Source organism: Monodelphis domestica, chromosome 3 (genome assembly GCF_027887165.1).
Source record: "Monodelphis domestica isolate mMonDom1 chromosome 3, mMonDom1.pri, whole genome shotgun sequence".
NCBI lineage: Eukaryota > Metazoa > Chordata > Mammalia > Didelphimorphia > Didelphidae > Monodelphis > Monodelphis domestica.
The window spans coordinates 12,792,192-12,806,043 of record NC_077229.1 but is presented as its reverse complement, the minus strand read 5'-3'; the positions used below and the strand labels follow the sequence as shown (position 1 = coordinate 12,806,043).

Sequence of the window (13,852 nt, the reverse complement as noted above, 5' to 3'; positions counted from 1 at the left end):
CATGAAGATCTCTGGGGACCAGAATGCCTGGAGCATCTCCAGCTGAGTCTCTGCATCCAAGGGAAAAACATAAGAGAAAAGTTAACTTTTGAATTCTTAATCCCCCCACCTCCTAGTAGAGAGTACAGTATAGAAACTCCTTTCTAAAAAAGCAATGTCTATGTCTTGGTTCAAAAAAGTACCTATGATAACTTAACTAAATGAAATTTTTCCATGTAGGAGACAATATTTTTTAAAAATAGTTTTTGGCAATTTCTATTAATGGCTATATGAATGATGGCCTTATTGCCACCCCACCCCACCCCTGCAACAATTTGTTGTACCAGATCTAATACTCAGGATTCACAAACTAAAGATCAGGACTATCAAGACAACTAATGAACAAAAATGTGAAGGATGGGGGCCTAGTAGTACCAGATCTTAAACTGTGCTATAAAGTAGTGATCATCAAAACAATACTGGAACTGGCTAAGAGATAGAAGGGTGGATCAATGGAATAGACATGGGATAAATGACCTCAGCAAGATAGTTTGGGTTCAATTAACCCAAAGATCCCAGCTTTGGGGACAAGAACTCACTCTTTGACAAAAACTGATGGGAAAATTGGAAAACATTATGGGGGGAAATGAGGTTTAGATCAATATCTCATACTCTATACCAATATAAATTCAAAATGAGTAAATGACAAAGAAGGAAATCATAAATAAATTAGGTGAACATAGAATAATACTATACTTAGATCTCTGGGAAAGGAAATAAGTTAAGACCAAGCAAGAGATATAAAACCTTACAAGATATAAAATGAATAATTTTGATTATATTAAATTAAAAGGTTTTGTTCAAACAAAACAAATGCAACCAAAATTAGAAGGGAAACAACAAACTGAGGGGAAAAAATAACAAAATTCTCTGGCAAAGGTCTAATTTCCCAAATATATAAGGAACTAAGTCATATTTACAAGAAATCAAGCCATTCCCCAAATGAAAAATGATCAAAGGATGTGAATAGTTTTCAGATGAAGAAATCAAAACGATCAATAATCACATGGAAAAGGGTTCTAAATTCCTCTTGATTAAAGAAATGCAAATCAAAACAACTCTGAGGTATCACCTCACACCTAGCAGATTGGCTAACATGACAGCAAAGAAAAGTAATGAATGCAGGAGGGGATGTGGCAAAGTCAGGACATTAATGCATTGCTGGTGGAGTTGTGAGTTGATCCAACGATTCTGGAGGGCAATTTGGAACTATACCCAAAAGGCGCTAAAAGACTGTCTGCCCTTTGATCCAGCCATAACACTGCTGGGTTTGTACCCCAAAGAGATAATAAGGAAAAATACATGTACAAACATATTCATAGCTGTGCTCTTTGTGGTGGCAAAGAATTGGAAAATAAAGGAGTGTCTCTCAATTGGGGAATTACTGAACAAATTGTGGTATATGAGGATGATGGGATACTATTGTGCAATAGGGAATAATAAACTGCTTGATTTCTATATGAACTGGAAAGACCTCCATGAACTGATGCAGAGTGAAACGAGCAGAATCAGGAGAACAATCTGCACAGTAACTGAAACATTATGAGATGGTCAAATGTAACTGACTTTGCTACTAAGAGCAATGCAATGATCCAGGACAGTACTGAGGGACTTGTGAGAAAGAGTGCTATCCATATCTAAAGAAAGAACAGTTGAAGAAGAAAGCAAAAGAAAACATATTACTTATCACTTATTTATATGGGTATATGAATTGGGATTTTGGTTTTAAAAGACTATTACAAAAATGAATAGTTTGAAAATTGGTATCTAGTGATTATATATATATATATATATATGTATACATATATATATATATATATATATATATATATATATATATATATATATATATATATATATATATGACCCAGTGGAACTGCTTGTCAGCTCTGGGAGGGGAGAGGAAAGAAGGAAGGGAGAGAACATGAATCATATAACCTTAGATAAATATTTTAAAATAAATAAATATTTAAAAATAAAATAAAAGAGCTAATCAGAGAGACATTTGGAAGAGCTAAAGCAAAAACCTACTTTTTCTCTTCAATCTTTGCTCTGACCCCTCCTATTATTTACTCAGAAAAAAAAACTGAAATGGAAGGCAATATAACTACTGGGAGGAGGCGTCTTCCATGGAAAAAATGCTCAAGATAATTTTTTTTTCTGAAATGCCTTCATTCTTGGATTCAAAGTTCTGACTAAACCTGTCCTAGCTAATAAAGAAATATAAATATAAAAGATAAAGTATGAAATAAATAACATATATATAACATATAAAATAAATATAAAACAAAGGTTCGAGCTTCTGAGCTTAATAAACCTGGCCAAGACTCCTTAAATTGTCAGTGAAAACCAATACATACATACAGAATTTTATTCACTAAAAAAACAATTAATATTTAAATTACAACACAAAGTTGAGTAACCTGACTGTTAACTGGAGGAAAGATTAGGGATTTCCAAGCTGTGAGGGTAAGAATAAACAGGTTTAATTGACTGAAATTACAAAAAAGGAATCCTAATCTCCCTGAGTATCTGTATTTAATTTTTAAAAAATGGAAACAGAAAATCTTTTAATAATACAGGGCAAATTTTCACAAAAGATTCATGAGTAGCTTCAAAAGTATAATTTTTTATTAGAATGTATTCATTAGTCACAGATCCTTTCCCCCTCTCCCATCACAAAAGTCTGAAATCTAGCAGACAAATATGTTTACATAGATTTTATCTTTCATGCTTAATTCTCTAGAGATGACATTTTAAAAGTTATACTTCAAATGTTAAATCTATAGCTACATATAATATTTTCTTGGTTTGACTCATTTTAATGTTTATTATTCAATGCAGTTCTTTCCACCTTTTTTTAATTAGCCTGCTTATTGTTTCTTATAGTGCAGTAGTATTCCATCATATTCATATACATATGATTAGTTTTTCTCTTCTTCAATTTATGATCATCCCCTCAATTTTCAGTCCTTTGCCAACACAAAGAATGTTTCTACAAATATATTGAAATATATATGTTCCTTTCCTTTTTGCCTGATCTTTTTTGGAAATAGCCAAGTAATAGTGTGACTAGGTCCAAGGGAAGACACAATATAACTTTCTGATTCCAAAATGCTTTCCAAAATAGTTGGATCAGTTCACAGCTCTACCAATAGCATATTAGTGTTTCCATTTTTTTCACATTCCCTCCAACATTTGTCATTTTGTACCATTCTAATTTTAACCAATCTCATGGATATAAGAGAATACCTAAGAACTCTTCTGGTTTCCATTTCTCTGACCAGTAGTGATTTAGAACATTTTTTCATATACCTTCTATATGGCTCTTATTTCTTCATCTGAACATTGTTCCTATCTTTTATCCATTTGTCAAGTGGGGAATGGCTCTTTTTCTTATAAATTTGACAAGCCTATATATTGGATATGAGGAAGCTGTCTACAAATTTTTCCCAGTTTCATGTTTTCCTTCTAATTTGGCAACATCTGTCTTATCTGTTTTATTTGTACAAAATGTTTCAATTTAATGTACTCAGAATAACATACTTTACATTTTATAATGCTCTCCATTTCTTGTGGACTCAAAAATTTCTCTCCTAACCATAAATCTGAACCCTTATTCTTCTAATTTACTTATGATATCTCCTTTTATATCTAGATCATTGTCACAATTTTATAAAATACTGGTCTAATACCTAGCTTGTACTGAATTACTTTACAGTTGTTGCAACAATTTTTAACCAATCATTCATTTCTTATCTCAAAAACCTGAATCTACACTTTTATCAAATACAAAGTTACTACAATCTCTTCCTACTTTGTATCCACTGATTTACCTTTCTATTTCTTAGGCAATACCAGATAGTTTTGATTATTACTTTTATAATACAAGTTAAAATCTAGGCTAGACCTCTTCCCTTTATACTTTTTTCATTAATTATTTTTATTTTCTTGAACTGTTGTTCTTAAAAGAACTTTTTCTAGCAAATAAAGTATTTTTTGATAATTTAATTGCATGATATTGAATAGGAAAATTATTTTAGGTAGGATTGCCATTTTATTATGTTTGCTCTCCCCATTCATGAACAATTAATATTTCTCCACATTTTAGGTCTGATTTTGTTTGTGAAAATAGTGTTTTATAATTATGTTTACTAGTTTCTGGTTTTGTTTTTACAGGTATACTTCTGGGTATTTTTCTCTATCCCTGGTTATTTTAAATAGAATATCTCTTTCTAGCTCTTTTTGCAGGAGTTTATTAATAATATATAAAAATATTGATGACTTATGAGAGTTGACTTTATATCCTGCATCTTTGCAAAAATTTTTGATAGTTTTGGCCATTTCACTGAATCACTGATATTTTCCATAAATATCATCTGCAAACAGAAATAATTTTTATTATCTCTTTTCCCATTCTGATCTTTTATCTTCTTCTCTTATTGCTATTGATAGCATTTTTAATACTGTATTTAATAATATGGATGATAATGGGCATCCTTGTTTCACTCCTGATCTTATTGTAAAGGCTTTAGTTTATGACTATTACAAATAATACTTGCTGGTGATTTTAGTCAGATGTCGAGTATCATTTTAAGAAAAAATCCACTTGTACCTATGCATTCCATTATTTTAATGAGAATGAGTGTTGCCTTTTGTCAAAGGTTTTATCTGAGACTACTAATATAATCATATGATTTTTATTCTATTCAGATGTATAATTTTGGGGAAATCCTTACATAAATCTTCAGATCTGACTTGGTTTATATTCAAAATTACCTAGATCTTTAGTTAAGAGACTAAAAAATAGGAAGAGATTTCAACAATGAAATAATTTTTTCTTGCAATTCCCATAATTGGAAACAGTTTTCTCACAAAACAGAAATTGTACTAGATCCACAATTTAAAAGAAAAGGAAGAGATTTAGCCTCAGAATTGAGACACAAGATGATATTCGTGTAGTTCACTGAATTCCCACAATTCCCTGTCACTGGTGATAAACAATAAAGAAGATACATTCAAAACAATTTAATAAAATGATTAAAATGCTGTAGAGTTCTGGATAAGAAACCAAAGATCCCAGAGTTCAGCCATTAAGTTATAGTTCACTCAGCTTGTGAAGTAAGCCTTAAACATAAGTGACACTTGGTAGGAGGGATAGGAAAGATTCATCATAACTCTTTTTCTCCCATTCCCTCACTCCCCCAAAGGAAGCACTAAAACCCTGAAACATTCTGAAAATCTGGTACTTCAAGATTTTACACGTTTCTCTGGAAGCAGTGTCTACCATAATTGGCAGCAACATCTGCATAAAGCAAAAGTCATTGTATTCTGGGAAATTTTTGTGAGTAGAATTTGAGAAAATAGCCAGAGATAATGTGAAACATATTAAATAGGATTTGAAAACATAAAAACGGACACAAATGGCAATGCTGGATTAATGTGGGTTATTCTTCAAGCCTAATGTTCACAGAACTGGAAGCATAAGTCCTTGCTACAGAAAAATCTTGCCTCTGGAATCTTTTTTATTCTGGATCTGTTCCAGGGTATTCCTGTCTGGGCACAAGAGGATCACATAACATTTGGGAATAAAGATGCATCCCAGTAACCCAGCACTGGAGGCCAAGATGGAGAAGATCTCCACCACCACCATAGCTTTCCCTTTGGTACTGTGATATGTGGGCAGAAAGGAGGCCCAGACGCTACAAAACACCAGCATGCTGAAAGTGATGAACTTGGCTTCATTGAAGGTGTCAGGCAGGTTCCTGGCCAGGAAAGCCATGGAAAAGCTCCCCAGGGCCAGAAAGCCCATGTAGCCCAGGACACAGTAAAATACAAAGTCAGAGCCTTCATTGCATCTAAGAATTATGTGACCATATTCGGCGTGTGTGTCTGCCTCTGGAAAAGGGGGAGAGATAACCAACCAAAGAGCACAGAAAATCACTTGAATCCCTGAGCAGAAGAGAACAACATAGATGGACACTCTAGGATGCATGAACATGCGGATCCTGCTCCCTGGCCTGATACCCTTGAAAGCCAGAACCACTATCATAGTTTTGGCCAAAATGGAGGAAACAGCCACTGTGAAGACAACTCCAAATACTGTTTGTCGGAGGAGACACGTGGCAACTGTAGGATGACCTATGAAGAGCAGGGAGCAGAGGAAGCAGAAGATAAGAGAGATGAGGAGAGTATAGCTGAGAGTCCTGTTATTGGCTTTCACTATGGGAGTGTCTTGGAACTTCACAAAGACCCATAGAATCAGAGCTGTCAGAAATGAGAAGGAGACAGCCATGAGGGCCAATGTCATTCCCAAAGGTTCTTGCACGTTCAGGAAGGTGACAACCTTGGGGAGGCAGCGATCTCTCTGCTTATTTGGATATTCATCCTCTGGGCACTTTGTACAATGCTCTGCATCTATAGAAGACAGAAAAGAGGTCAACACTCAATATTTATATTCCTGGAAATATTCTTATACCCAGGTTAGGAAATAATCATGATAGCTGCAACAGTTCCTTCAGCCTCTATCGATACAAAATCCCCTTCCCTCTTTTCTAAGAGGCAATGTCACTGGTAACCAACAAGCATGGCAGCCAAGCTTAGACCCACTTTTTTTCTTTTCTAAACCTCCACCTCAAAATCCTGACCTTGAAATACAGTTTATAATTTATCTCATCTCAGACTCTCATTTTAATTTCATGAATTTTAAATATGATCTCAAATCATTTTTACTCAGCCTCTGACCTTATTCTGATTGACTAAGCACCTGAAGAATTGTTAGCTGACAAAAGATGGGAGACTTGAGTAGGCAGCATAATCCACTGTTATCAGCAAGCTCTATGACCTTGTGAAAGTCATTTAGAATCTCTGGAACTCAATTTCCTCTTTGACAAAAAGACAGAGTTGTATTTAATGATTTCTAAGATCTCTTTCTACTCTAAAGAATTCTAAGTTTTGAAAATGGACACTAATGATTGTTTGAAGAAGATAATTATTCATTTTTTTCAGTCATATCCAACTCTTTGAGATCCCATTTGAGATTTTCTTGGCAAAAACTGGAGGAGTTTGGCATTTCCCCCTTCAGATCATTTTATAGATGAGGACCTGAGATGAATAGAATTAAGTGATTTGTCAATATCATACAGCTAGTAAATGTCTGAGAACAAATTTGAACTCAGGAAGATAATTCTTCCTCATTCTAAACCCAATGATCCATCTAGGGCACCATCATGGGTACCTAGGTAAATGTCTTTTGAATATAGTTGAATTTGAGAAGTTTCCTTGGCATTTTCATTGTATATATTGGTGGGAAGTGCAGTTGGTCTACATATAACATGATTTTTGGTCATTTACGTTTTCAAAACAGGAAATGTTTATAAATATATAAAAATTTATAAGGATTTATTTTTTTTTATCCCCAGCAAAATAAAAATAAAAGATCTAAGTGTAAATCAATAGTTTCCATAAATAGTGATCTGGGAACAATAATGACTATTTTATTGCAAACCAAAAAAATATTTATCATGTCCAAATAATAGGAGGAGCATGAAGATTTTATTTTCCAGAAGGAAAAACTTCCTTCCTTGTATATCTGCACTCAAGAAATATTTCTACATTTTATTTTTTATTTTGATTATTTTTTCAATGATTTAAATTTTTTATTATACTTAGTAACCACTATCACCAACAAAGTACATTTAATTTAAAAATGCATTCAAATTATGTGTAAAACCATAAACTCCACATTTCTTACAATTTACACAATTTAAGTATTGATTTGAGACATGGAAAGCAATACCACAGGATCATGCTTCATTGCATGAAAGGGAGTGTTCTGTTTTATGAGGAAAGTCAAATTGGAGTTGCTCAAAAGGAAGTCGAAATCGACAAACTTAGAGATATCTCCACCCCAAATGTTCATGTCATCTATTTGTACTCAACCTACTTATTTTATAGATGAGGACCCAAGGTAAATAGAGTTAAACCATTTGGCAAGATCACACAAATAGTAAATGTCTGAGACTGAATTTGAACTTAGGAAAATGATTCTTCCTTATTCTAAGTCCAGTGCTCCATCCACAACACCACCATGAGCATCTAGGTAAATGGCTTCTGAATATAGGAGACACTGTACATTGACCTAAAAATAGTGATATCGTTTTTGTCCTCTTTGAGTACAAAGGAAAATAACCAACTATCTTGACTTGAATAAAGCTAAGGCAAGGCAAAAAGTTTATATCATTTGATGAGTAATGGGACCATTCAGTCTTCTTCCAATATCTGATAATATATTGACTTCAAAAATACCACAATGCAGAACTCAATTTACCCATTCTTACTAACTCTCTTAAGTCCTCCCTCTTATACATTTGATTTTCAACCCTGTTAAAGGTATTCAGCCCCTCAATGTTCTAGGCAAAGCTAAGAAAAGAAGGTTCAGCTAAATTGCTGATCTGTAGCGTTGGAGTCAATTCCATTAACTCCTTTCCTAATCCTTAAATTCACTTTACCTGTGAAGTCATAGGTCCTGTTGTAGACCCTAGTCACATAACTTCATTTTTGATGTTTGTTAAAATGTTAAAAAGTAAAAGATAAATTATTTTAGCATTCTCTAACAACTCTGATATTTCTATGTCACGCTCTAGATAAAAATTGGCATATGAGTTGAACAATAAAGCAGAGAGAAAGAATATTTGACTGTTAGTCTGTCTATGGGTATTAATCTTTGGAAAGGGCATAGCAAACATTTTAGAGTCATGTAATTACACTAGGTTTCATGTGTTAAAGAAAGCATGGGGAGAAAGGATTTCTGAAAAACCTGCTATGCTTTAGCAGTTGTTCAATTACAAACAGAATTTCTTCTGAATGTAGACATATGTTAGGGCAAATAGTGAATTTTTTAAACCATTTTTCATTATACTCATTTGAGAATTAGGATCTTCCCTGTCCACCCACATCCTCAGTCAGAATTATGCATGACATTCAAAGTCAATTATTAAAACATTCATCTCCTTAACTCATCCTCCATTTTCATCATTAGTCTTGTTTACTTGACTGCTTTCAATGTTCTTTCCCTCCTCACAATTTCTTCAACACTCAAAATTCAGATGCATCGATGAATCCACTGATTTGGGGTTTCTTTCCTTTCTGGAAAATCAGAATTCATCTCTGACTTCCCAACCTGTGACGCTCTTTTGTCCTTCTTGTCCCACAAGTTTGGGAGACTACTGCAGGTCTTCCAAAATGATGAAGACTTTCCCACTAATTCCTAATGTGAACATACCAAGGAAACAATGTGACTGGCCACTTCTCTTTCTTGACACTCACCTTATAACACTTTCATTTATTACTACCCTTCATTGTTTACTCTTATACACCTGGTATTCATATTCTTCTTTTAGTGAGCTCATTGGTTACATGATAAAACCAAATCTCTTCACATCCACTATGTGCCTCTCAATTGCTTTTGGAGTCATTTTCCTTTTCAGTCCTTTGAAAAAAAGTCTTACTCCATATCCCACAAAAGGTAAATAACACTGTTAATAGATTGGTTTTTAAAATACCAGCTTTCATTTCTGGAATAAGATTGGGGTAATAGAGTTATAAGGTTTCCATATTTATAATAGGCTACTCTCCAGCTTCTGTACAACACTGGATCCAACCCAATCACAGTACTATCTGTTCTAGATATGCAGTCTAATGTACCACCTGTAGGTTGTCTTTCTAAAAAAAGTCACAATCTGTGACATTATGTGACATCAAATAAATAATCTATATGAACTCTGTCTGCAATGTGAGAAGTCAAGTAAGGCTCTTTTGAGGCATTATACAGCTCTACTAAAAAGCTCTGTAATGTCCCGGAGCAGGATGCAAATAGAAAAGTGTGGTCTAGAATAGAACCATCTGAGGGACCTTAGCAACTTCTGGGGATACCTGAAACATTTAATGGAAGGACTGCCTCTCTTAATAAGCTTGTTAAGAATCTGTGGAAAGAATGTAAGGTTTGCTTTAGGAAGCCAGTCAACAATCAGTAAGGAGAGACTACAATACTGAATTCATAATTGAATCAAATGCCAAGTAGTATCACTGTGATCCATTTTTGTGTATCACTAAACAGTTTCCTTCTTCCCATATGTAAATGTGTAATCATACTGCCTTCTCGGTGAGTCTAAGGCTGTGAATTCTTGGAATTATACTCCTAGAAAGAAAATATTTTATCCTTGTCCTGTAGTAGACATTTGTTTGACGTTATGTGGACAAACCCAGGTAAGCAAAGGCACAGTTAAAACAACATATAAAGCCCAGAGTTCCTGTATGGCACCCCCAAAGATAAGCAGTGGGGAGGAAGAGGGAGAAAGGACACAAAAAGAAAGAAATTGAGAGAGATTTCAGAGAGAGAAGTATAAAGAAAGATAGGGAAGGAAATTGGAGGCAAAACATGGAGAGACAGAGACAAAACCTGAAGGACAGAGAATACAGAAAAAGAGAAAGAGAGAGAAGAGAAAAGGAAAGAAAAAACTCAGTCTGATAGGGGTAGCTATAACCTACAAAAGCTACCAGTGAAGATTTAATTATTCCCTAATGCTTTCCTTTATTTCTGTTGCTCTCAGGCATCTTCTGACTGATTTTATGCTTCCTTAAGATAGCCTGCAGAGTCAGAACAAAGCTACTGTTCAGGGACTCAAGGATACTCACATCATAATCACAAATGTTGTTTGGAGGGAGGGAGGAAGAGCATTAAGCAAACATTGCCTCTGAATTGGAGCAAATGGGGAGTGTAGCACCACTATATTTCAACAGGAACCCAACTTGTTTTGGTGACCTTTGCAGGTTGATCTCAGATCATAATCCTCACATTGTCACTCAATATAAGCATCACTCTGCACTCTTAGACATCCAGCATGTCTCATTTCAATCACCACTACTAATTTCCTTTGTGTCTGGAACACTTTTCCTGGAACTACCTCCACAATTCTTATTTGTGACTAATTCCCCAATGAAATCTTGCACCCACTACCTTATACACAGTGTGGTAGACTTGAAGAGAGAGAGGTTTTGTAGGTCAAGCCAAGATGCAAGAAACAAGGCTGGGGACCTGTCTGTCCATCAAGAAGAAGGTTCCAAATGGAATGTTGCCAGGAGGAGAGGCAGTTGAGCCTGCCTGAAGGGGGAAGAAGCTGAGAACTGATCCCTGTTAGCTTCTGTCCATGGGTGAAGGACCCTTGTAGGGCTGGTTTGGCTTTGGGGCTCTCCGACTAAGGGAAACCTCTGCTCTCTCTCTCTGAGATTTGACTGACCAAGAGTTGGAGGAAAGCCAGGCTGAAGGAGAGACTTTTCTTGGTGGCTGGCTGAGGGGGAAGAAGCTGAACTGATCTTATTTAGCTTCTGTCCCAGGCTGAAGGACCCTTGAGGGGGGCTTCTGAAATTAGGCTGAGAGACCTTGGTGGCTTTGTGAAGAAGAAAGAAGATTTTAAACAGTTCTCCTCCATCTCTCTAACTGTCCCTCTGAATCACAATTGTGGCAAGACTGACTTTTTCCATAACCCTCCTAAATTCTCCTTATAGTTTAGGGAAACCCTCATCCCTCTTTCCTCAGTTTCCCATCCTGTTGTTTTCCAATAAACCCCTTAACTGAGAAAGAAAACTAGAGTATTTTATAGTCCACTCAGGGGGGAGGGAGGGAGCCAAAAGGCTTCAAGAAGCGGGTGCCACGGTCAGGGTCCAACCTCACTGGTGACTCCAGGGTCCCCAACAGATGGCGAACAATCAGTCAACAAAAATAACAAATGGAAGACAGTTTAATCATAACAGCCATGGGATTGCTTTGCATCTGACAGCTGCTCCGACATTCCCAGGCCTGGGATTTATTTTTATACCTATTTTCTTGGCATGCAGATATACAAAAATCAAAGAGAGATAATTGGAAAAGTGATACATTAACTTTTAACAAATCACTTGATTAACATTCTATATTTTTGTATTGTGATTACAGACAGAATACAAGATAAATGATTTCATCACAGGTGGCTTACTAGGGACTTTGAGTTACCGATTTGTATAATTGAGTCACTGAGGCATATTGAAGCTTAGTGTACCTGTACTGTACCTGTACATATTGTATGGGCCTCTATGATTGATTTGTGTGCTGACTTCAAGATAAAGTTTTGGGCTTGGCCTGTAGCTGCAGTTTTGCTGGGAATTATATACCTAAGTAAAAGTTAATCCATGATAGTTTTTTTGGGATTGGGTTTGAGGTCTGATCTTTTGGTGATGTTTTGGAGAATTAGGGTACATGTGTTTTGCTCTTGCATTATTTCTTTTGAGACTAGGGGGAATAATAATCATGTCAATTCATAGGTAAGGGACATTGATGAAAGAAGTCATGTAAGGGGGATAGAGTGGGCAGTCACATCTCACCAAGGACCACTCTGTGGTCTCCCCAGCTACCACGTGTGACTCTGTCAAGGCGTCATGGACTGATGGCCCCCAGAAAGCAGGTGGTTAAGGGAGGGAGTGAGGGAGGAAGAGGGTAGGAGGACATTAGGAAATAGATTGATCCATTAGCCTCAGTAGGGATCAGTAGGCAGACCCCAGCGCATTCCCCTGTGGCAACATCCCTATATCTGTAGCAGCATCTCCCTCTATCTTTCTCTCTATCTCTCAGTGTCTCTCAAAGTACTTCTATCTCCATTGCAAATAGGCAAGTGTGACCCCATACTACTAGCAGCTGATCTCTAGTCACAAGCCAGAGTATCCAGTCATTGCAACAAGAAATAATTCACAACAGATTAACATTTTCTATTTCATTTGGCACCTCTAATTTGACTCGAACCCCACAATCCTTCAAAATGTTCAAACAAGTGGTTTTTGGTATGGTGGTCTTGGCAGCTATTGCCTGCTTTTGGGTATACCATATTCTATATAGTAGAATAACCCATATGGTAGGGACAGTATAGATTATGTAGGCAACATTGCAATGTCTGTTTTACAATAGTCTACCAATTCAAAATGAAAATCTGATGATCTGTGTGACACTAATTCTGGTTGCTGCAGTGACTGATGTACTCTGGCTTGACCAGGGGCTGCTACTAGTATGGGGACACACCTTGAGGTACCTGGTTACAATGAAGGTAAAGGGACTACTTCAGAGATAGAGATAGAGATGCTGAGAGATGCTGCTACAGAGACAGAAGGATGCCAAATGAAATAGAAAATGATAATCTGTTTTGACACCATTTCTTGTTGCTGCCACATCTGAGGGTACCTAGTTACAATGGAGATAGCTGAGAGAGAGAGAGAGAGAGAGAGAGAGAGAGAGAGATGCTGCAGAGAGAGATATTGCCACAGGGGAATGCTCTGGGGTCTGCCTACTGAACCCTACTGAGGCTAATGGATTAATCTATTTCCTAATCTCCTCCAACCCTTTTCCTCCCTCACTCCCTTCCTTAACTACCCACTTCTTGAAGCCTTTTGACTTCCTCCCTCCCCCCTGAGTAGACTATAAAATACTCTAGTTTTCTTTCTCAGTTAAGGGGTTTATTGGAAAACAACAGGATGGGAAACTGGGGAAAGAGGGACGAGGGTTTCCCTAAACTATAAGGTGAGATTTAAAATGGTTGAGGTCTTAAACTGTAGTGAGTTAAAATGGTGGAAGATATAAATTGTGATAGATATAAGAGAGGGTGAGTAAATTTGACCACAGAAAATATGTTTCTCTACAGTGTCTTGTTTTAAATTAAATATAAGGTGGTCGCCAGGGAATATATTCCCAATTATGAATATGCCCAAGTCAACTGGGTTTTATAGAGAATTT

General features: G+C 36.1%; 1 protein-coding gene across 1 annotated transcript in view; it reads right to left on the bottom strand.

Annotated features, from left to right (window-relative positions):
* Positions 1-5,533: 5,533 nt before the first annotated feature.
* VN2R555 (vomeronasal 2 receptor 555) overlaps positions 5,534-13,852 on the bottom strand; it is a 41,615-nt gene continuing 33,296 nt past the window's right edge. Inside the window, 1 exon segment of the mRNA NM_001102452.1 lies at positions 5,534-6,456. Coding sequence (NP_001095922.1) covers positions 5,534-6,456 — 923 coding nt within the window.